Source organism: Hyperolius riggenbachi, chromosome 8 (assembly GCF_040937935.1).
Source record: "Hyperolius riggenbachi isolate aHypRig1 chromosome 8, aHypRig1.pri, whole genome shotgun sequence".
NCBI lineage: Eukaryota > Metazoa > Chordata > Amphibia > Anura > Hyperoliidae > Hyperolius > Hyperolius riggenbachi.
In genome coordinates, this window is record NC_090653.1 from 136,804,759 (window position 1) to 136,829,728 (window position 24,970).

The 24,970-nt window shown below is 41.9% G+C and overlaps 1 protein-coding gene across 2 annotated transcripts in view; it reads right to left on the reverse strand.

Annotated features, from left to right (window-relative positions):
- Positions 1 to 998: 998 nt before the first annotated feature.
- Positions 999 to 24,970, reverse strand: part of LOC137529141 (phosphatidylinositol-binding clathrin assembly protein-like) — a 113,228-nt gene continuing 89,256 nt past the window's right edge. The window contains exons 15-20 of one of the 2 annotated variants that reach the window (XM_068251153.1): positions 21,787 to 21,915; positions 21,649 to 21,679; positions 19,137 to 19,257; positions 16,241 to 16,297; positions 14,213 to 14,320; positions 999 to 2,326 (exon numbers count right to left, since the gene is read on the reverse strand). In XM_068251153.1, coding sequence (XP_068107254.1) covers positions 2,312 to 2,326; positions 14,213 to 14,320; positions 16,241 to 16,297; positions 19,137 to 19,257; positions 21,649 to 21,679; positions 21,787 to 21,915 — 461 coding nt within the window. In that variant the 3' untranslated portion in view covers positions 999 to 2,311. The remainder of the gene's footprint in view (positions 2,327 to 14,212; positions 14,321 to 16,240; positions 16,298 to 19,136; positions 19,258 to 21,648; positions 21,680 to 21,786; positions 21,916 to 24,970) is intronic. The other variant, XM_068251155.1, reaches the window with a different exon arrangement.

Here is a 24,970-nt window from a genome sequence, read left to right on the forward strand (position 1 = left end):
TATTCAGTAATGCTGAAAAATAATGGTGGACACACCAAATAGACACTTTAGGCAGAATTTTGTCCTTCACTTTGGGGTGTACTCTTGTTGCCAGCAGTTTAGACATTAATGGTTGTGTTTTGAGTTATTTACACTATTATACAAGCTTGATTTTGACTGGAAACTAGTAAAGGAAAATAAGATTTTTGCTAATTTTTTTTCTAAAATGTATTTTTCCCAAACTTGTATTTTATTGGGTTTCTGTGGCCTAGAATAAATGGCCTGTTCCAGAGACAGAACAGCATGTGTCCATCATCAACAGTATAGTGTCTGCATTATATAAACTCCAACTAATGAGATAGAGATATACATACAAGCACTCTGGGGAAGTACTGAGAAGGAATGTGCACAGATGCCATCATGCTATGATAGTCTGGATTTTACAAAAAGCAGAGTAACCTGTGTGCTTCCTTGGCTGCATAGCACCTAAATGTCTAAAGGTGCCCATTAATGGTATAATCTTGACTGTACAATCTTACCATTTCTATGTAATATGAGAGAGACTATCTAAATTATCCATGTATATTATTAACTAAGTCCACCATTGTACTACATAGATTTGGTAAAATAGCAATTAAGATTATATCTTTGATGGGTACCTTTAATCGAAAGTTGTATGCAACCTCCAATCCCACCACATACAAAAATCTGGTATCTGGAGCAGCTGCAGTTTTGTATTTCCACATAAGGGAGCACTTCTGCTAAAACCAGGAAACGGTCTTTGAGGAAACAGATAAAAATGAATTGTGTAATAAAAAGTATTACAACACTGCATTGATATTCACAGGTAAAGAGACTTTCCAGGGTGGTAGCATGTCAGACATCACAACAATCAGCAAAGACTTTTAAAACAATAAAGTATACCAATTTATTCTTTCACGCCAATAAAAACACATGTACTTGTTTTACGCGACCATTCTTACAAGTTAAGGAGGCTCAGCAAGAACAGATACAAATGCTAAAGTTCACATACCATTTTTATTATAACAATAAAATTTCATTCCTTGAGTACTGGAATTGAGAATGAGATATTGTTTTTAATCACCGGAGGGTGAGATCTGTTTTTGGCGAACCAGTGGCACGATCCACCTCGACTTTTCATGTCATTCTGGTCATAGTCTGATGCTTCTTTGTGATTAAATAAATAGATACATTTCATCTACTTCAGTAATGTGGCATTTACTAATTTGTCAAAGATAATCTGCACATTTTCAAGATCCTTTTTGAAAGGACATTACTTTGAGAAATAGAGATAAAGTTATGATGCATCAGTATTGAAGAAATCATTATTTCTGGATATATATAATATATATTTACACAATAAAAAAATTACTTACTGTATTTTAAGTAAAGTGGCACAAATAGCAGGAGCTAGACAGCCCTTGCTGGATGGTTACAAAGTACAAACATTTCTTTTAGGTGGTGGCAAGAGGAAGAAAAAAAAAAGTCCTATTTGCAATGCCTCCAACATTGTGAACTCATGTCTGGATTTATAGTGGAGCTACATAGAAAAGAAAGGTGGTACGGACACAGGCAGCAGGAGGACAAGCATATCGCCTAAAGTAACTAAAGTAAAAGGTTTCATCTTGTGAAGTGATCTCGGACTCAGACTTGGAACAAAACTCCTGAAGTGACAAGAGACATCTTATTGCATTGTCATTGGCTTATCTACCGGTTTATGCATCTCAAAAGTTCATTTTCATGGATCAGCACGGTATAAAATTTAAGCTTTCCTGTCGTGGACGTCTCATGAAGATCATACCCGGATCTCAAGTTACAAAATATTGATTGGGAGGGTTCTAGCGTTCATGAAACAAGACGATCTTATTGTTCGCAGTGAATTAAGCATACTCTACAGAATATCTTCAGAGTAGCTGGCCAGTTATACAGATGGACAGAGAAAAAGAGTGAACGGAGGAAACATCCAAATATTTTACAAAACCCCATTCATGAGTGTTGTTGGACAAAGGCACCTCAATGTTCATTTAGAAATGTTTAGATCCGATATTTTTGCCTGCCACCAGTGTAATAGAAGGAAAATAGAGTGCGGTCAGAGGGCAGCTTTGTGCAGTCAAAGCAGATCACATCGGATTCCATGGCAGAGGGGTGATTACTATCAACAACCTCTAAAGCAATGTAGTTCAAAGAATGGGTACTTTTATTACACCAGAAATGCACTGGTGCCCTGCTGAAGACCATGGTGGTGAGAAGACTGGTAATTCTCTTGTAACCAGTTTTTGGTTGTCAACGCATCCTTGCTGCTTTGGCGGCTTTACATAAATTGCATCTGTTAAAACAAAATGAATCAGTTTAATTAAATGTACCACTAACATGTAAAATCATACAATATAAATGGCACCAGATTTCATAGAATTTGAACATCTGGTAATATAAACACTCATGAGCTTTAAAAAAAAACAAAAAACTAAATGCAGACACTTTAAGATCAATCATTAGTGGCTGTTGTAGAGTAATATGAACAAAGTGAGAAAAGGTTTTAACTTTTTTTTTCTACTTTATTTTGTGTTCTCAGTGGCAGGGCTGTGGAGTTGAAAAATCATCTGATTCAAGACTCCACAGTTTAGGACACCTCTGGCTCCAGGTACTCAGATTTGCTCCGACTCCTCAGTCTAATACTTACCAGGGCTGTGGAGTTGGTACAAAAATCATCCGTCCGATTTAAGACTCAGTTTATGAAACCACCGACTCTGGGTACCCAAAAATTGTTTAGACTTCACAGCCCTGCTTAGTTGTCCAAATCGAGAGTCATCATCATCAGAGTCAGGTGAAATGCAACGTGACACGCAGGGCAGTGAACAAATCCTGACCCTGACCACTTGTTTGAGTGCTGAACAGCGGTAGTCCGGTGTATTAGACTTCACTATACTGATTTGAACATAAACGCTATTTGACAGACAATACCGCAGCCAAAAGTATGAGCAAGACTGCAGGCAATTTGTATTCTTGAAAAGGAAATAAATATAACAGCCTCCATATCCCTCTCACTACACTGTCTACACACCCTTATGGTGCCCATACACAGTACAATAAAAAACATTCGATTTTTCCCGTTTATTCAAACAAATGAAAGTGAAAAAGAATCTTTCTTCGATCAAGAAAAAAAAAATCAGATCGTACATGTTTGAAAAATATATTTGATCCAACGGAGTAATCGAACGAAATTATCCAATCAAAAGAAAAAAAAATAATAAAAAATTGTACCATGTATGGGCACCATTAAAAAGATTTACTCATTGCCATCAACAGTAAACGAGTCAACTGTAACCCAGCAGTAAGTGCACTTTTTGTAGTACAATAAAGAATGCTATTGTAAGCTTTTCTTTTTCTGCTGTATCCCCACTGATTCTGACCTTACTTCCTGTTGACATGATTGGAATAACCTCTGGAGGAAGTGATGAGAAATATACCATAGCCCCATTGATTCTGACCTCGCTAGATGGACCTCATTAGGAATTACTTGGCTGGGCAGAGTGGCTGCCTGAAAAATGAATGTCCTCCCGAGATTATTCTTGATGCAGATGCTTCCTATCACTATCCCTAACTCGTACTTTCAGAAATTGCATAGCAAATGCTGTAACTTTATTTGGAAAAATCGTAAAAGTAGAATTAGTGCTGCTGTGCTATATAGGAAAAAACATAGGGGAGGTTTACGCTCCCTTAACTTTAAGTTTTATTACTGGGTAAATGCATGACTTTACATTTTTCAACATTGAATTTCATCTGCCATTTATGTGCCCATAGAGCCATCCTATCCAGATCCTGTTGCAATATGTCACTATCTTCCTGAGCATTGATGATTCTGCACAATTGTGTATCACCTGCAAAAATAGCAACATTGCTTTCTACTGCATCTACTAGGTCATTAATAAATAAATTGAAGAGCACTGGATCCAGTACAGATCCCTGTGGGACACCCCCCCCCCCCCCCCCCCAAAAAAAAGTGAAAGGTTGACTGAATTGGACTCCTAAAGGATGAGGGTGGGAACTCAATGGTGGATGACCAAGGTAAGGCAGAGTTATTAAATGCTTTCTTTGCTTCTGTCTTCACAAGGGAAACAGCACTGTTGCAAATTACAGATGCAGAAGAGTCTCAATCTTCCAATTGTAATATTAAATACTTAACGCAGGAAGAAGTGAAGGCAAGACCAAATAAATTAAAAGTAGACAAGGCACCTGGCCCGGATGGCATGCATCCTCGGTTCCTAAAGGGAATTAAGTTCCGTTATAGATAAAACCCTTTATCTTATCTTTTGCAACTCTCTTTCAACTGGCAGAGTCCCAGTGGATTGGCATACAGCCCACGTTTTCCCATTATTTAAGAAGGGCAAAAAATCTGATCCAGGAAAATATAGACCTGTAAAGCTTAACATCAGTTGTATGCAAACTATTTGAGGGGTTACGAAGAGATACTATACATGACTTCATAGTAGAAAATCTTATTTCTCAGCATCAGCATGGGTTTACTAAAGACAGGTCTTGTTTGACTAACATGCTCAGCTTTTATGAGGTAGTGAACACGAATGTGGATGTTGGGAATGCTGTAGATGTGATATACTTGGACTTTGCAAAGGCCTTCGCCACTGTTCCACACAAAAGTCTGGTGCAAAAGTTGAGGATGCAAGGACTGGGGAAGAGAGTGTGTGCATGGATAGGGAACTGACTAATAAACAGAAAACAAAGAGTTGTGGTCAATGGATCATACTCAAAATGGGTGACTATTAGCAGTGGGGTCCCACAGGAATCTGTACTGGATCCAGTGCTCTTCAATTTATTTATTAACCACTTGAGGACCACAGTCTTTCTACCCCTTAAGGACCAGGCACTTTTTTTCCATTCAGACCACTGCAGCTTTCACGGTTTATTGCTCGCTCATACAACCTACCACCTAAATGAATTTTGGCTCCTTTTCTTGTCACTAATAAAGCTTTCTTTTGGTGCTATTTGATTGCTCCTGCGATTTTTACTTTTTATTATATTCATCAAAAAAGACATGAATTTTGGCAAAAAAAATGATTTTTTTAACTTTCTGTGCTGACATTTTTCAAATAAAGTAAAATTTCTGTATACATGCAGCGCGAAAAATGTGGACAAACATGTTTTTGATAAAAAAAACCCCATTCAGTGTATATTTATTGGTTTGGGTAAAAGTTATAGCGTTTACAAACTATGGTGCAAAAAGTGAATTTTCCCATTTTCAAGCATCTATGACTTTTCTGACCCCCAGTCATGTTTCATGAGGGGCTAGAATTCCAGGATAGTATAAATACCCCCCAAATGACCCCATTTTGGAAAGAAGACATCCCAAAGTATTCACTGAGAGGCATAGTGAGTTCATAGAAGATATTATTTTTTGTCACAAGTAAGCGGAAAATGACACACTGTGACAACAACAACAAAAAAAAAAAAAGTTTCCATTTCTTCTAACTTGCACCAAAAAAAAAATGAAATCTGCCATGGACTCACCATGCCCCTCTCTGAATACCTTGAAGTGTCTACTTTCCAAAATGGGGTCATTTGAGGGGTGTGTTTACTGTCCTCGCATTTTGGGGGGTGCTAATTTGTAAGCACCCCTGTAAAGCCTAAAGGTGCTCATTGGACTTTGGGCCACTTAGCGCAGTTAGGGTGCAAAAAAAGTGCCACACATGTGGTATTGCCGTACTCAGTAGAAGTAGTATAATGTGTTTTGGGGTGTATTTTTACACATACCGATGCTGGGTGGGAGAAATATCTCTGTAAATGACAATTTTTTATTTTTTTTTTTACACACAATTGTCCATTTACAGAGATCTTTCTCCCACTCAGCATGGGTATGTGTAAAAATACACCCCAAAACACATTATACTACTTCTCCCGAGTACGGCAATACCACATGTGTGGCACTTTTTTGCACCCTAAATGCGTTAAGGGGCCCAAAGTCCAATGAGTACCTTTAGGATTTCACAGGTCATTTTTGTTTCAAGATTACTCCTCACGGTTTAGGGCCCCTAAAATGCCAGGGCAGTATAGGAAGTATAGGTGTGTTCACTGTCCTGGCATTTTGGGGGGTGCTAAATTGTAAGCACCCCTGTAAAGCCTAAAGATGCTCATTGGACTTTGGACCCCTTAGCGCAGTTAGGCTGCAAAAAAGTGCCACACATGTGGTATTGCCATACTCAGTAGAAGTACCATAATGTGTTTTGGGGTGTATTTTTACACATGCCCATGCTGGGTGGGAGAAATATCTCTGTGAATGACAATGTTTTCATTTTTTTTTTTTTTTTTTACACACAATTGTCCATTTACAGAGTTATTTCTACCACCCAGCATGGGTATGTGTAAAAATACACCACAAAACACATTATACTACTTTTCCTGAGTACGGCGATACCACATGTGTGGCACTTTTTTGCAGCCTAACTGTGCTAAGGGGCCTAAAGTCCAATGAGTACCTTTAGGATTTCACAGGTCATTTTGCGACATTTGGTTTCAAGACTACTCCTCATGGTTTAGGGCCCCTAAAATGCCAGGGCAGTATAGGAACCCCACAAATGACCCCATTTTAGAAAGAAGAAACCCCAAGGTATTCCGTTAGGAGTATGGTGAGTTCATAGAAGATTTTATTTTTTGTCACAAGTTAGCGGAACATGACACTTTGTGAAAAAAAAACAATTAAAATCAATTTCCGCTAACTTGTGACAAAAAAATAAAAACTTCTATGAACTCACCATACTCCTAACGGAATACCTTTGGGTGTCTTCTTTCTAAAATGGGGTCATTTGTGGGGTTCCTATACTGCCCTGGCATTTTAGGGGCCCTAAACCATGAGGAGTAGTCTGGAAATCAAATTCCGCAAAATGACCTGTGAAATCCTAAAGGTACTCATTGGACTTTGGGCCCTTTAGCGCAGTTAGGGTGCAAAAAAGTGCCACACATGTGGTATCGCCGTACTCGGGAGAAGTAGTACAATGTGTTTTGGGGTGTATTTTTACACATACCCATGCTGGGTGGGAGAAATAACTCTGTAAATGGACAATTGTGTGTAAAAAAAAAATCAAAAGATTGTCATTTACAGAAGTATTTCTCCCACCCAGCATGGGTATGTGTAAAAATACACCCCAAAACACATTATACTACGTCTCCCGAGTACGGCAATACCACATGTGTGGCACTTTTTTGCACCCTAACTGCGCTAAAGGGCCCAAAGTCCAATGAGTACCTTTAGGATTTCACAGGTCATTTTTGTTTCAAGATTACTCCTCACGGTTTAGGGCCCCTAAAATGCCAGGGCAGTATAGGAACCCCACAAATGACCCCATTCTAGAAAGGAGACACCCAAAGGTATTCCATTAGGTGTATGGCGAGGTCATAGAAGATTTTATTTTTTGTCACAAGTTAGCGGAATATGACACTTTGTGAAGAAAAACAATTCAAATCAATTTCCGCTAACTTGTGACAAAAAATAAATTCTATGACCTCGCCATACACCTAATGGAATACCTTTGGGTGTCTCCTTTCTAGAATGGGGTCATTTGTGGGGTTCCTATACTGCCCTGGCATTTTAGGGGCCCTAAACCGTGAGGAGTAGTCTTGAAACCAAATGTCGCAAAATGACCTGTGAAATCCTAAAGGTACTCATTGGACTTTGGGCCCCTTAGCGCACTTAGGGTGTAAAAAAGTGCCACACATGTGGTACCCGCCGTACTCAGGAGAAGAAGTATAATGTGTTTTGGGGTGTATTTTTACACATACCCATGCTGGGTGGTAGAAATATCTCTGTACATGACAATTGTTTGATTTTTTTTACACACAATTGTCCATTTACAGAAAGATTTCTCCCACCCAGCATGGGTATGTGTAAAAATACACCCCAAAACACATTATACTTCTTCTCCTGAGTACGGCGATACCACATGTGAGACTTTTTTTGCAGCCTAGGTGAGCTAAGGGGCCCAACGTCCTATTCACAGGTCATTTTGAGGCATTTGTTTTCTAGACTACTCCTCACGGTTTAGGGCCCCTAAAATGCCAGGGCAGTATAGGAACCCCACAAGTGACCCCATTTTAGAAAGAAGACACCCCAAGGTATTCCATTAGGTGTATGGCGAGGTCATAGAAGATTTTACTTTTAGTCACAAGTTAGTGAAAAATGACACTTTGTGAAAAAAAACCAATAAAAATCAATTCCCGCTAACTTTTGACAAAAAATAAAATCTTCTATGAACTCGTCATACACCTAACAGAATACCTTGGGGTGTCTTTTCTAAAATGGGGTCACTTGTGGGGTTCCTATACCGCACTGGCATTTTACGGGCCCAAAACCGTGAGGAGTCTGGAAACCAAATGTCTCAAAATGACTGTTCAGGGGTATAAGCACCTGCAAATTTTGATGACAGGTGGTCTATGAGGGGCAGAATTTTGTGGAACCGGTCATAAGCAGGGTGGCCTTTTAGATGACAGGTTGTATTGGGCCTGATCTGATGGATAGGAGTGCTAGGGGGGTGACAGGAGGTGATTGATGGGTGTCTCAGGGGGTGATTAGAAGGGAAAATAGATGCACTCAATGCACTGGGGAAGTGATTGGAAGGGGGTCTGAGGGGGATCTGAGGGTTTGGCCGAGTGATCAGGAGCCCACACGGGGCAAATTAGGGCCTGATCTGATGGGTAGGTGTGCTAGGGGGTGACAGGTAGTGACAGGAGGTGATTGATGGGTGTCTCAAGGTGTGATTAGTGGGGGGAATAGATGCAAGTAATGCAATGGCGAGGTGATCAGGGCTGGGGTCTGAGGGTGTGGGCGGGTGATTGGGTGCCCTAGGGGCAGATGGGGGTCTAATCTGATGGGTAGCAGTGACAGGGGGTGATTGATGGGTAATTAGTGGGTGTTTAGAGGAGAGAACAGATGCAATGCACTTGGGAGGTGATCTGACTGCGGGTCTGCAGGCGATCGGATGGTGTGGGTGGGTGATCAGATTGCCCGCAAGGGGCAGGTTAGGGACTGATTGATGGGTGGCAGTGACAGGGGCTGATTGATGGGTGGCGGTGACAGGGGGTGATTGACAGGTGATCAGTGGGTTATTACAGGGAAGAACAGATGTAATTAATGCACTGGCGAATTGATAAGGGGGGGGGGGGGTCTGAGGGCAATCTGAGCCTGTGGGCGGGTGATTGGGTGCCCGCAAGGGGCAGATTAGGGTCTGATCTGATAGGTAAAAGTGACAGGTGGTGATAGGGGGTGATTGATGGGTGATTGATGGGTAATTAGTGGGTGTTTAGAGGAGAGAATAGATGTAAACAATGGATTTGGGAGGTGATCTGATGTCGGATCTGCGGGCGATCTATTGGTGTGGGTGGGTGATCAGATTGCCCGCAAGGGGCAGGTTAGGGGCTGATTGTTGGGTGGCAGTGACAGGGGGTGATTGATGGGTGATTGACAGGTTATCAGGGGGGATAGATGCATACAGTACACAGGGGGGGGGGGGTCTGGGGGGGTCCTGGGGAGAATCTGAGGGGTGGGGGGTGATCAGGAGGGGGCGGGGGGCAGGGGGGGGGGGGGATAAAAAAAAAATAGCGTTGACAGATAGTGACAAAGAAGTGATTGATGGGTTATTAGGGGGGTGATTGGGTGAAAACAGGGGTCTGGGGGGTGGGCAGGGGGGGGGGGGGGGACTTGAGGGGTGCTGTGGGCGATCAGTGGGCGGGGGGGGGGGGCAGATCAGTGTGTTTGGGTGCAGACTAGGGTGGCTGCAGCCTGCCCTGGTGGTCCCTCGGACACTGGGACCACCAGGGCAGGAGGCAGCCTGTATAATACACTTTGTATACATTACAAAGTGTATTATACACTTTGTAGCGGCGATCGCGGGGTTAACATCCCGCCGGCGCTTCCGTATGGCCGGCGGGATGTTACGGCGGGTGGGCGGAGCCAGTTGCCGGGGGAAGCGCGCGTCATCAATGACGCGATCGCTCCCCCGGCATAGGAAAAGGACGCAACGCCCTAAGGCGTATTGCGGTCCTTAAGGCATCCACTTTGCCGCCGCCCATGGGCTGTGGGCGGTCGGCAAGTGGTTAATGACCTAGTAGATGCAGCAGTGAGCAATGTTGCTATTTTTGCAGATGATACACAATTGTGCAGAATCATCAACGCTCAGGAAGATAGTGACATATTGCAACAGGATCTGGATAGGATGGCTCTATGGGCACATAAATGGCAGATGAAATTCAATGTTGAAAAATGTAAAGTCATGCATTTTGGTCGTGCCAATGGTCTAGCGCAATACAAAATAAAGGGGATACAGTTGGGGACATCAAATTTGGAGAAGGACTTAGGAGTACTCATCGGCAACAAGTTAGATCATATTCAATGCCAAGCCGCTGCAGCTAAAGCTAATAAAATTTTGGGATGCATTAAAAGGGAAATAAAAACTCAAGATGCTAGCATAATATTGCCCGTTTACCTCTCTAGTAAGGCAACATTTGGAATATGGAATTCAGTTCTGGGCACTACATTACAGGAAAGATATTGCAGTTTTAGAGCAGGTGGAGAGACTAGCAACAAAATTGATACGTGGGATGGAAGGTCTCACTTACCAAGAAAGGTTATATAAACTGGGTTTATTTAGTCTTGAGAAAAGATGCCTTAGAGGGGATCTAATTAACATGTATAAATACATCAGAGGGCAATATAAAAGCTTGGCGGATGAGCTTTTTGTCCCTAGGCCTTCTCAAAGGACTAGAGGACATGATCTGTGCATAAAGGAAAAACGTTTTAGCCATTTATTTAGGAAACAGTTCTTTACAGTAAGATCGATTAAGATGTGGAATGCATTGCTACAGGAAGTAGTTATGGCAAATTCTATACCTGCATTTAAAGGGGGCTTAGATGCTTTCCTTGCGTTGAAAGACATCCATGGCTACAATTACTAGGTAATGCCCAGTGATGTTGATCCAGGGATTTTATCAGATTGCCGTCTGGAAGGAACTGTTCCCCTTTTGGGGCTAATTGGACCATGTCTTGTAAGGGTTTTTCGCCTTCCTCTGGATCAACAGGGATACATGAGGGAGCAGGCTGGAGTTGTACTTTGTTCCCTGGTTGTACTCGATGGACGTATGTCTTTTTTCAACCCAAATAACTATGTAAGAGATATAGCAATCACGGTCTCTGACATCTACTCATTGCACATTTTGATCTTTCAGTAGCTTTTGATGTGCATATACAAAAATGCAGCAACCTTTAGATCGATTTTAAGTTTTCAGAGTAATACAGTAATCTTCAAAAAGGTCCCTCGGAGTTGCTGCTAGATAATCTAGTCCAGCGTTTTTCAACCACTGTTCCGCGGCACACTAGTGTGCCGCGGAACGTTGCCTGGTGTGCCGTCCTCTTCTCCCCCTCCCTCCCGTCCCCGCGGCCGCCGCTGTTATTACCTTAGCAGCGGCCGCTCTCCCCCTCTCCAGCGCATGTATATTCTAGCAGCGTATCTCCGGCTGCTCTGTGTGATGCGGAAGGAGGCAGGGCTCGGTTACCATAGTAACGGCGATACATATCGCCGTTACAGGAAGCCGCTGCCCTCCTTCCTTCCGCATCACACAGAGCAGCCGGAGATACGCTGCTTGAATATACACGCGCCGGAGAGGGGAGAGCGACAGCTGTTCAGGTAATAACAGCGGCCGCCGCGGTGACGGGCGGGAGGGCACTAAACTGACTATTCTGGGGTACTATACTGGCTATCCTGGGGCACTAAACTGGCTATACTGGGGCACTATTCTAGCTATACTGGGGCACTAAACTGGCTATACTGGGGCACTAAACTGGCTATACTGGGGCACTATACTGGCTATACTGGGGCACTATTCTGGCTATCCTGGGGCACTATACTGGCTATCCTGGGGCACTATACTGGGGCACTATTCTAGCTATACTGGGGCACTATACTGGGGCACTATACTGGCTATACTGGGGCACTATACTGGCTATACTGGGGCACTATACTGGCTATACTGGGGCACTATACTAGCTATACTGGGGCACTATACTAGCTATACTGGGGCACTATACTAGCTATACTGGGGCACTATCCTGGGGCACTAAACTGGCTATACTGGGGCACAATACTGGCTATACTGGGGCACTATACTGGCTATACTGGGGCACTATACTGGCTATGCTGGGGCACTATACTGGCTATGCTGGGGCACTATACTGGCTATGCTGGGGCACTATACTGGGGCACTATACTGGCTATGCTGGGGCACTATACTGGCTATGCTGGGGCACTATACTGGCTATGCTGAGGCACTATACTGGCTATGCTGAGGCACTATACTGGCTATGCTGAGGCACTATACTGGCTATGCTGAGGCACTATACTGGGGCACTATACTAGCTATACTGGGGCACTATACTGGCTATACTGGGGCACTATACTAGCTATACTGAGGCAACTAAACTCCCTACACTGGGGCAACTATGCCAGCTATGCAGCCGCACCCCCCCCCCCCCCCATAGTCTGCTGCGCACAGCACTGTCCACTAGGTCACGCAAACAACCGGGGCCCGCATCCCCCCCCCCCCCCCCCCCCCCCCGCGCGCGCCGTTCCCCGGAGAAAAATTTGGTCAGACAGTGTTCCCCGGGCCGGAAAAGGTTGGGAATCACTGATCTAGTCTACTACTTCATATTAACAAGCAAACTATTGTTGAAACATGTAAACCACCCCTTCTCAATTTCCATGTGTTAAAATGAAATAAATGCCACAGTAGCCGAGGAGAATTTCTAAAGCCACTTCAGGTTAGCCACCTTTGATTGGTTAATTGTATCTAAATACCTTATTTATTACAAGCACACACACCATCCTAAAACAAGCTAAATCAAACTGAGGGCTGGTGCACACCAACAGCGCTTCTGCGATGGAAAAAGCATTTGGCTTCAATAACCCTAGGGCCCACAGCAGCATTGTGATTTTTTTTTTACATTGCAAACATTGCTTCATGTACCATTTTCTGGAGCAATTCAGCGGCGATTTTGGTGAGCACTAGCCCTTACCTGGGGCCCTGCAAGAATACCAATTACTCATTTTCCTGCTTGTGCTCATCTCAAACATTTTGAACTTTTTTTTTTTTGTTTTAAATGTCCTCTTTCCTAGGATGAATGTAACAGAGACAAACCCCCAAGCACTAGCACCAACACACTCAGGCATAAAAACCTAACATTGTCTACTATTGCCATAACATATATTGAGATAGGGACTGTATGTTTATTCTTAACATAAATCTGTCCATAAGTCAAAACACCGTGCCATCTCTCTGTCCCCTGTACCTTCTCTGTGCTTCCAGTGTCCCCCTCCTGTGCACCTCTGCCCCCAACTCCCCCTCGTCACATCTGTCCCTTCCCACCTCCACTGTGTCCCTCTGTACCACCTCTACCCACTGTTCCCCTTTGCGTTTGTGCCTCCTTCTGTCCTAGCGACGATTGCAATGTGCTAACTGAAAGAATTAGCGGCGGATGCAGGCGGCCAGGGAGGATGGCAAGGGACCGATGAGGCTGAAGGAAGCCCCATGTAAGTATGTATGTAAGTAATTATCAAACGTTTGATAAAGTGTTTGATAAAGCTTAGTGAATTGAGGCCAATGTGTTTTTAAAAAAGAAAATTATTGACTTGTTCCCACAGAACAAAAACCTCAAATTTTTAGGCTGTTCATATTAGCAGGTTGTTTATAATTCTGGGAATACACGGCTCAATTCTGAGCGGATAAGATGGTTAGATAGATTATTTCCGACATGTTCGATCACCGGCCGACCGTTTTGCCGCTCGATTTGTCATTGAAGTGAATTGAAAAAAAAGATAAGAAAAACGAGCGGAAGAGAATTGAGCGGGCAAAACGATCAGGCGCAGAATCGAGCGCCAGAATCGTCCAGTGTATTCCCAAGCATTAGACTGATGTTTAAGTAGTCAGGGACTTGCTGTATACCCAACAAACACTAATACATATGCAAGCTTAAAGATTATGATCATGTTCTGAGGTTTTTTTTTTTAGGTCACTAGAATACTATACATCTTCTGTATAAAACAAGGGGTGCTTTTACCACAAGCATCCAATTGCTAGGAGGGGATTTAAACACCAAAATCTTTTAATGACATATCACGTCAGCTTTTCACACAATGGCTATCCTTTGTAACACACCTACCTGAGCTCCAGTTACAGGTGCAAATGGGTTTGTCGGCCTTATACCAGGTTGTGTATAAATAATTGGCTGGGGAACCATAAGAGGATTTGTCCCAATCTGTGTAGGAACCTTAAAAAAAAAAAGAAAAAAAAAAATCAGTTACCGTTAATCAGGACAAATGGCTTGCACAAATCACCTGCAGTTTAGATGCTCACTTTCTTTTAAATGTAAAAACACATTCCTTTACTGCAAACCACTTCAGCAGTAAGGGCCCATTTCCACTATACGTGGTGCGATCACCGCATGCAAACTGCAGTCCGTGTTAGTCAATGGAACCATTTCCAATGATGCAAATTTCCAGTGGCGATGCAGCTAAAATTATGGATAGCATGCTGCAGTTTTCCGCAGTTCGCATCCGGGTCCCATAGGGGTTGCACTGAGTCACAGCGCGACCGGAACCACCTGCGGGTGTATGCGGCACGGTGATCGCACCGCACGATGGCAATGCGGCCAGTGAAAATGGGCCCTAAACGATTAATGTACCTATGCAATGGTGCTGTGAGGTCACATGAATGGCCCATAGGAAATAATGGCTGTAATGGGGATGTTGACAATTACATCTATGTCCTGTAGTTGAACTTTTACTATTGTCCCGCCATTACTTTCTGCTTCAGAGAATGTGATGATTCCATTAACACCACTCAGCTTTTGATACTGTGCCAGGACAGAAATGCTAAATTGACATTGCGCTCAAAATTGAAGGTATAGGGGTGCAGCACTATGTGCCACCTAAAAGTAAACTAACCATAGTATATAGATTGCTATCAATGCGCCATCGACACTTAACTCACAACAACCAAAAGGCAAACTGAACTGACACACGGGACATGAGAACATAAAGATGGGTACACATTGTACTAGTCCTACAATTTTATTTTTTTTTTGCATCCCAAGAATTGTTTATGCAAATGAGGCAGTAGAATGTGGTCCTGACTTTACTGAAAAGTAATAAGAAGTCAAAAACACTTGTCAGTACAAAGCCTCCTGATAAAGGACAAAAGCTGAAAAGCTCAAGTCGATCTTCTGGTAGCTGAAGTAATCAGATTCATTCTGTCATGGCTGCCATTTACACTTCACATTAGAATTCCAACACTTAAACTGAAAAGAAGAATGCGAGACTGCACAAAAGTTCTATTTACCATTGACATTAGGGAGAACAAAAAAAAAAAAAAAAAAAAAAGAAATGAAAAAAAAAAGGGAATCAAAAATATATAAAAAGTAGAACAGCTTTTATTATATAAACTAGTGATTTAGCCCATTTAAACCCAGGCTAGGTCTGTCACTATACCACCACGCACGGGCCTGCCCCCGTGACGCCCGCCGCGTGTGCACACACGCCCGCCCCTTCTTGTCCCGTCCTCCGTCTCTCGGTACCATCTCTGCGTCTTGTCCCTGCACATGCGCAGTGCTAAAAAGCACTGACACAGGGACAAAAACGGACGCAGACACTTGCCAATTATATATAGAGATTAAATAAAAATGTAACATTAATTTGTGAGTTTTCATTGAATTAATAGAATAATAAGGGGGTAAGAGGTGCCCAGAAGTAGATAAAATAGTAAAAAAAAAACAGCTAAAAAAAAAATAAAAATAGGGGAGGTGGCATACCTCCATAACAAGTTCATATAAAAATGAATTTTATTAAGCACAGGCAACGTGTTTAATGAGTCTGCACCCACTTCCTCAGGTCGAATAAAGTGATAGAGTTGCATCAGAGCCAGGTATGAAGCGCCTCTGGCACTTTATTCAGCATAAGGAAGTGGGCACAGACCCACAACGTTTTCTTTGCTTTTTATGTACTTTGGATCGTCCTTTTTTGAATTCTATGCGTTTAGTATGGCCTCGGGCCTTTAGGTATCCACTTATGTACTTTTGCATTTGCTGATTTTTTTGTAGCTTTACCATTTATACTACACAAATCATTAATGATCTCATGCGTTTATTTTCAGTTCAGGTTTGCTGTGAGAAAGAAGTGAAAACTTTTCTTACCATTCCATACACAGGCACTTGTGGTGTCGCTACTGGATAGGCCATGGGTGTAGGAACCTTTCCATACAGAAACAAAATGTTTATATTACTCATAATTGTACTAAGAAAGACATAAGGAAATTGCTGGGAAAAAAAATGTAGCATAACAGAAATAAACCGGAAAAGCCCATTGTCTAAACATTTAGGGTTTTTCTCTGCGGTCCACATTTCTGTTCAGCCTGGAGGGTACTGTAGCATTGAGAGCCATGCACAAGCAAGTCACCGGCGACTGGCAGTTCCCTCAGTAATCAGCCAGCAGCTTACACAGGAAGTATATGTGTCACTGGTGGGTGCTTTTGGAGGCAATCCACACAGGCCCAAAGTAGTGTGCAGATAGCAAGCAGGCTACAAGTGGCTGCCAGTCTGACCAAGGCTCAATGGTCTCCGACTGACATATGAGCCTGCCTACTTTCCACTACAGCTGGATACATAATACCTCAGTGGTCAAAAAACAGGTTTACTATGGACAGAAGTTCTATTATATCAGGGTTTACTATACCAGGCGTTATGCCCATATACTGTACTTCTAATGGTGCTTGACCTTGACATTTAGTTTACTACAGCAGAGTTTACTATAATGAGATAATACTGTACCATACCACCATAAACACGACTACATAAACTGATAAAAAAATTAAAGGAATACTTTGATAATCTCACATTGCAATGGAAAATTACCGTATATACTTGCATACAAGCCGAATTTTTGACCCCCAAAAAGGGGGCCAAAAGTTGGGGGGGGGGGGTCGGCTTGTATGCGAGTCGTGGGTGGCGGTCTGCGCCCGCCCGCTCGCCCCCTCCCTCCCTCCGCGGCCGCCGCTGCTGCTAAATTACCTGCTTCAGCGGCCGCTTCCCCTCTTCATCCTGCGGACTCCGTAACTGTATCACAGCAGCGCGCCCGGCGCTGCTGCTGTGACGATGCAGGGGGCAGGAAAGAGCGGTTCCCCTGGTAACGGCGCATCGCCGTTACCAGGGGAACTGCTCTTTCCTGGCCCCTGCATCGTCACAGCAGCAGCGCCGGGAGCGCTGCTGTGATACAGTTACGGAGTCCGCAGGATGAAGAGGGGAACCCGGATTAGGAAGCGACCGCTGCCTAAAGCAGGTAATAGCAGCAGCAGCGGCCGCGGAGGGAGGGAGGGAGCGTGCGGGGCAGGGCACTACACTGTGCACTATACTAGCTATACTGAGCACTATACTAGCTAAACTGGGGCACGATACTAGCTATACTGAGCACTATACTAGCTATACTGAGCACTATACTAGCTATACTGAGCACTATACTAGCTAAACTGGGGCACTATACTAGCTATAGTGAGCACTATACTAGCTAAAACTGGGGCACTATACTAGCTATACTGAGCACTATACTAGCTAAACTGGGGCACTATACTAGCTATACTGAGCACTATACTAGCTAAACTGGGGCACTATACTAGCTATACTGAGCACTATACTAGCTATACTGGGCACTATACTAGCTATACTGGGGCACTACCTACCCATACTGGGCACTTTACTAGCTATAGTGGGACACACTAGGGGAATAAGGCGGCCAGCATTTCCTACCCCCGGCTTATATGGGGGTCAATCATTTTCCACTGTTTTTTTCAGGTAAAAGTTGGGGGGGGGTCGGCTTATATGCGGGCCGGCTTATATGCGAGTATATACGGTAATTATGCTGGATATCTATATATATCCCCGGCTCGGCGGGACGTTATTGGTGTGGGGAGGAGGAGGGAGTAAGGGAGGAAATTACCTCACCATTGGCTTCAGTTGGAGGGAGTAAAGGATGGCCCCTGCCAGCAAACAGAATTCTCTCCATTTATCTTTTTTTAATTTTATAAAGTTCACTGAAATAAACACTTGGATCATGCAATATACAGGTTATGTAAGTAGAGCTAGTATTTATCTACTTATATATATTGTTTTTTTTATCTGGCATAGTATGGCTGACAGCTCCTCTTTAACCCTTTAACTTCCCTACTGGAGTTATCTTGCTGTAGATCGATACAGGAGGAAGGGGGAGACCCCGAAACATGTGTTAGATTAAACGCGTTTAATTATCGCCAGTGGAGTGCCTCCTTCATTTTTATTCTTGATCGATAACTTCTAGCTAAGCTGTCTCATCCGGCATTACTTTGGTTGCCTAATGCAAAGTGGCAGGGATCATTTCATATTTACCTGATCCAGACGGAAGCTTTGCTCTCCCCTTGCGGCGTTGGCTCTCCTACCACAGAGCAGAGCTGTCATGCCGATACCTCCTCCAGGTGACATGTGATTGGGACTCGAAGGAGAATGTCGGCATTACAGCACTGCTCAGTGGTGGAAGTGGAGATTGGCTCAGTAATACAGCCTCCCTTGGGGGTCCAGATCACATGTCATCATGAAATCGGGACCTAGAGGAAGATGTCTGCATTACAGCACTGCTACGTGATAGGAAAGGAGAGCCGAACCTGCACGGGAACAGCTAAGCCTCGGCACCAGGTAAATATGAATTTCTCCCTGCATGGCTCTGCAAAAACTGGGGGAGGTAGAAAAAAAATGTGGCGCAGCAGCGCACATAAAAAAAAGCCACAGGGAAAAGATTGAATCAAAAATTTGACAGACTTCATTTATTTTCATTTATAACTGGGGAAAAACTGAACGTGTGGCACATTGTAACATTTAACTGCATTTCCTGGGGGTGTCACCAGAGTCTCGATAATGTCAGCTCAGGTAAGCATTTAAACACTAAGACCCCTTCTCCCTGATCCTGCAGCATTAAGACAGAGACAGAGTCATGACTGGCTCTGTTTTCTTACACTGGAGGAAGTCTTTAATTATCTGCTTATTACGTTACATGAGGACTCCTACTTACCATCTGTGGAACAGGTGGTACAGGGGCAGGGTTCCATGTTGTTGAGGTGCTTGTTCTGGCTTGCCAGTTTGTGCCACCAGTAAGTTTCTTCTCAGAAGGCTGATTCCACTGCATATCCGATCTAAAAAAATAAATAAATAAAAAAAACAAGAATGAATGTATTATCTCATGAGTCTTCTATTATACATTAGGGTGATTTCATGGTGCATTATTCCACGATGTCACCAAATATATTGTGATAAATCAAGATAAACTTCACTATTATGAGAAAAATACAACAACAGCCCAGGTCCCATTAAGTCTGGTATAATCCAAACATGACGACATTTCCCAGTAGGGGTAACATACAAGATTCAAATTTGGCGGTAATGTAATCGTGTGAAGGTCATCTGCTGCCTTACTAAAATGTGACAATATTAAAAAAGGAAAGCTACCATGAGCAACATTGTACTAGAAAATTCATAAAGAGAATGTATATTACTCCATCAGATTCGCACCATATAAAATACTTTTATTTAGCTAAATAAAAGTATTTTAGATGGTGCGAATCTGATGGAGTAATTGACAGAGAACTTGTGACTCCAGAGGCGATTGCAGCACATCAAATTACCATCGGTGCGGTGACAATTACGAATTTCATAAAGAGAATGTATAGTTATCTGCTTATAAGGGTAAAAGTGAAATGGCATAGATTTTTCCCTTGTTCTTAAAAAAAGTTGCTGTTCAAAACAAAATAATAAAAAAAAAAACCACACAAAAGAAAAGGAGGAGAGTCAAAAAATCCATTCCAAGTTTGCTCAGACTAAATCAACCACCATTTATGAAGGATCTGCACAGCTGCAGAACGGTGGAGAACACAAGTGGTCCAGGATAGCATGGACTTAATAAAAATTGCCTGCTAAGGGGCATACATTTACAACCCTTGATGCCACATCAAACCACAAAAACTGCTGAAAGGTTAAAGGGAGGTCACATAATTGCAGTTCATTTTCGACAGCTTATTACAAAAAATTCCCAGTGGAAGTGCATGCACAAGACTGCAATCACATGACTTATTTCAAGAACCTTCTAGTACTCCTGACTATAGACTCAGACAAAAGTTGCAAACATATCACCTAATAAACAATGTTTATCAAATCCAGTCCAGATTTTTGATAGCTAGCCTCTTTTGCTGTTTAGGCAAGTAAGCCTAGTTTTCTTCACGACTACCTTATTCTGGATTTGGTAGATTATTGTATATGAACCGTTTTCTCAGGTTCTAATACAGCATCTCAATTGGATTCAAGTACTGAATAAAGCTAGTTTTTCAATTTTCCAAAATGTATTCTGTAACAAACATAAAGCAATGTACATGTAATAGGAACCATGAAGAGCGTTCTCCCCACAAGCTGGCCATGACTGGATGTTACTTCAGCTTACTTTCTTCTCAGTTAGTTGCAAAAACTTGACTTGAAGCAATGCCCAGTTTTGTACAAACAAAATGCTTGCCAGATGGAGACCCACGGACTTCCCAGCCAGCTCAGAGTTAAACATGGTTTTTAATGTTTCTATGCTCAAACACGCCGCACATTAACAGGAAGGAAAAATGAGTTTCCAGTTCCTGTTGATGTATACGTATTGCACATCTACAAGAATCACAGAATGGCAAAAGGACATGTCTAACTTAAGGAGGCCTAAAGTCATTGGGAATCTATTTAAAAATAAATAAATAAAAATCAGCAAGATACATACCCAAGGAGAGGGAAGCCTCTGGGTCCCATAGATCCTTCTCGCTCCTCTCCCGGTCAGGCGCCGTCTGTCCCGTTTGCATCCCCCGCTGCGGGGACTTCGGGAGTCAAGTCTTCCCGAAGACAGGCAGCTCCATACTGCTCACAATTTATGAAGCCTCCTTCGAGGCAGAGAGAATGTAGTATTTGACAAAATTAGTTCAATACTGCAATGGCGGACCCTGCACTGGAACGGGGACTGAGAGTGGAGTGGGAAGGCTTTATAGGACCCAGAGCCTTCCCTCTCCTTAGGTATCTTGCTGATTTTTTTTTTAATCGATTCCCAATTACTTTAAAGAGAAACTCCACTTTAATTTCAAGGATCTACAAAAACAAATGGTTGCTACAGTAACCATCCTGTAAGTGAAGTTGGCAAATATCTTACAATTTTGGTATGCAACTGACAAAACTTTGCAATAAAAACTTAGTGATAGTGAAAAATAAATGCCCAGAATTCTCAGATTTTGGTTCAGATGTTTGCACAAAGCAGAAAGTAAAATGTCATGCACATCTTTGCACTTATAGTGAAATATTCCCTTTTTCCCCCTATTACATATGTTAGTTAAGATAGCCATAGTCAAAATTTGTCTTCATTCTATAGCCAATATATGTCTTCCGTCAAAAACACTGATTTGAACTTTATGCAGTGTGATATATTTCCTAACTTAACAGAAACCTGCTTGTAGTCATGCAAAATTCCAAACGGACAATCTAAATCCTACGGAGACAGAGAAATAAACACGCACCTTTTTGAAGGTGTTCCACCAAAGCCAAGATCTGTAAAATATTTTCAAACATAATTACCTTTTACGCAGACGTATAGCAAAGATCATTACGATATAAAAAGAAATGACGGTAATAATAAACAGCACACAACCACCTACTTCCGACTAAATTGGCAAGGGAGGAATCGAGATCATTTGCCATTAATCTTCCACTCTGCTGACCCACCGCCATAGACCTTTGGCCTTGAGAGACAGTTGGCTGTAATACATCATCTGTGAAGTAAATACCTGGAACGGTAAAGAAATTACCATCAGTGCCATATTTTGATTTCAGTATTTTCTAAGTTACACACTTCGAGCAAACATACAGCCTATAACAACTTGAATCATAAGTGATGAGGACATTGTCATACTGACTTCCTCTAAAACAATGCACTTGTCCAACTGTCCTGCTAATCTTTTTGGCTTTAGCAATGTCTAAATAACACACCTGAAACAAGCATGTAGCCAACGTGGTCAGACTTTAATCAGAGCGCCTGATCTGTATGCTTGTGCTCTAGGTCATTGGCTTAAAATACAAAAACGCAGAAAATTAACAGGACAGCCAGGCAGTTGGCCACATTCCGCTCATTACAGGGTCACATTAAAGTCAAATCACATGATCTGAATTGTAATTTTGGGTCACTAATTCAATGGTATTACAAGAAAATGATTCATATAACAACCAGGCAAGCAGACATGGCAACCTCTAAATGCATCTTACTAGAAGTTTCCTTTAACAATTTTAGAAAAAATAAACATACATATATCCAGGCACATCGCCTCTAGTTAGGACATTAAATAAATTTTTAGGGAAAGGGAGGTGCTGAAGGGGGTGTGGCTAGAAAACAGCCAAAATCTATTAACCCTTCGCACACTCACATGCAAATGTTCAAACAATTGCATTCACAGATTCACTCATCCAGGCACAACTGTTATCCCTACAGTTAAATTAAAAGCCAGGGTTTTAGTTCACAGAAGAATGCATTCTTCTGTGAACTAAAACCCTGGCTTTTAATTTAGCTGTAGGGATAACAGTTGTGCCTGGATGAGTGAATCTGTGAATGCAATTGTTTGAACATTTGCATGTGAGTGTGCGAAGGGTTAATAGATTTTGGCAATTTTAGAAAAAAAGGACAGCGTAAACTATAAACTTGTTAATATCCATATGCTAGTTTGGAGATTAATCTTCATATCACCCAGAAAGTGTTCAGTACAAGACGCATTACCCTTTTGCACTATTAGCATTCCAAAAAGCAAAATTGTTCTTAAAGAAAATTCTTTTATGAAGTTTGCATTTGTATTTGTATAGCTCACTGCAGTTTAATATAACAAAGTAAATTGCAAGCTAGCATATGTTGTAACACCTTATAACACTAGAAAAGAACTGTGAGCTCATCTATATAGCCACTGTACTCTTATGTGCAACAGGTATCCATGGCAATATTGGAGACAAAAGTGACTCGCCCTTACTTGAGGTTTATGGTTCCTTATAAGTTCTCACAACAGACCTTTGCTGCTTCTATATCTGTACCGCACTTGCTATTTAAGCTAATGCCTAAAACAATCCCCAAAGATTGCTTTGGTTAACAAATATTACGTAGCATTAAAGCAAACCTGAAGCATAAAAAAAAAAAAAAAAAAAAGTGGTCTCAGATTTTTTTTTTTTATTTAAGCATTGCAGCACACTGTCACAGTTTTAAAACCACACTGTCTTTTAAGCTATAAAACAAAGCAGAAATAATAACTCCTTTTAACTTTGATGCAGTAAAACCTTATCTCAAGCTGTCTCACCTTTTGGCGGTTTAAAGTGGATCCGAGATGAACTTTTACTCATTGCATAATTGTGTTCCTTTCCCATTGTTTATAGGGCAATTCTCCAGCCAAATACTTTTTTGTTTTACTACTCTAATTCCCTATAAACTGAACAAGCCTCGCCCACAGCATTTCAGAGAGCCTTGGCATTTTCATACAGTAGCAAGGGCTCATGGGAGCTCAGTCAGGGCAGGAGGAGGAGGTGTTACTAGCCAGAGATTTCAGAGGCAGAGGGGAGGAGGGAGGAGGGGGGATTAGGTTTTTTTCACAGGCTGAGTGCTGAAGATGCAGATAAGCTTGCTGTGTGTAATGTTTACAAACAACATGGCTGCCCTCATATCACAGGAAAAAATAATCATATTCTATTGAAGCTGTTTGCATCTAGATTTGCTGTGTAAACTATCTAAACCTTATATAAGATATATAGACAAGTTACTTTTTAATCTCGGATCCGCTTTAAGTGTGTCAGAAAATAGGGCTCTATTGACTCAGTGAGTCCAATAGCTCAGAGAAGCTCTTTTGCATGGATAACTTAAGTTTTTTTATTTTTTTGAAGGACAACTGTAGTGAGAAGAATAAGGAGGCTGCCATATTTATTTCCTTCCAAACAATACCAGTTGCCTGGAAGCCCTGCTGATCTGTTTGGCTGCAGTAGTGTCTGAATAAAACCAGCAACAAGAATGCAGCTAATCTTGTCAGATCTGACAATGTCAGAAACACCTGATCTGCTGCATGCTTGTTCATGGTATAAAGCTTAAATTATTAGAGGCAAATGGATCAGCAGGATAGTCAAGCAATGAATATTACTTAGAAGGAAATACGTACATATGGCAGCCCCCATATCCCTCTTGCTTCAGTTGCCCTTTAACTCTTCCTGTACTGCAAAACAATGAGACTCTTTTCTTTGCTACTAATGTTCTATTTCTTAGCCGTACTACACATACAATTCACTATCTCATACTTTATTTTCTGTTCACGTTTGCTTTAAACTTGCCTTTTTACCCAACCTCAGAATAAATAAATTAATAATAATAATAATACCCAGTATTTATAGGCTTAAGGTGACCAATTTGCTACAAAATACAGTATATTCACCGAAGAAGAAAGAAATAATTTGCTAAGAACTCACCAAAGACAGAAACAGCCAGTTCACAGAAAAGCATGCAGCAAAAGAAAACACATTTTTATTAGATGTAATCATTTAGCTTTAAGCATGCTTACAGCGTTTATATCTACATACACAGGTACATGAGCACAGTAGATACATTATTAGACCTATGTAGAAACAAAATTATCCGAGCTAAAAAGAACATAAGAGATCTACCAATTATAAGAGGTTTGTTTTACTATGTCGGTAAAGTCTGCAGCTCAGAAAAGAGTCTGGTAAGCTCCAAATCCTACTAATATACTGCAATTCATAATGAGCACTGAGTTTACCAAAGGGAGATAAATGTACATCACTACTTATAAAACAATTGCATCATTTCAC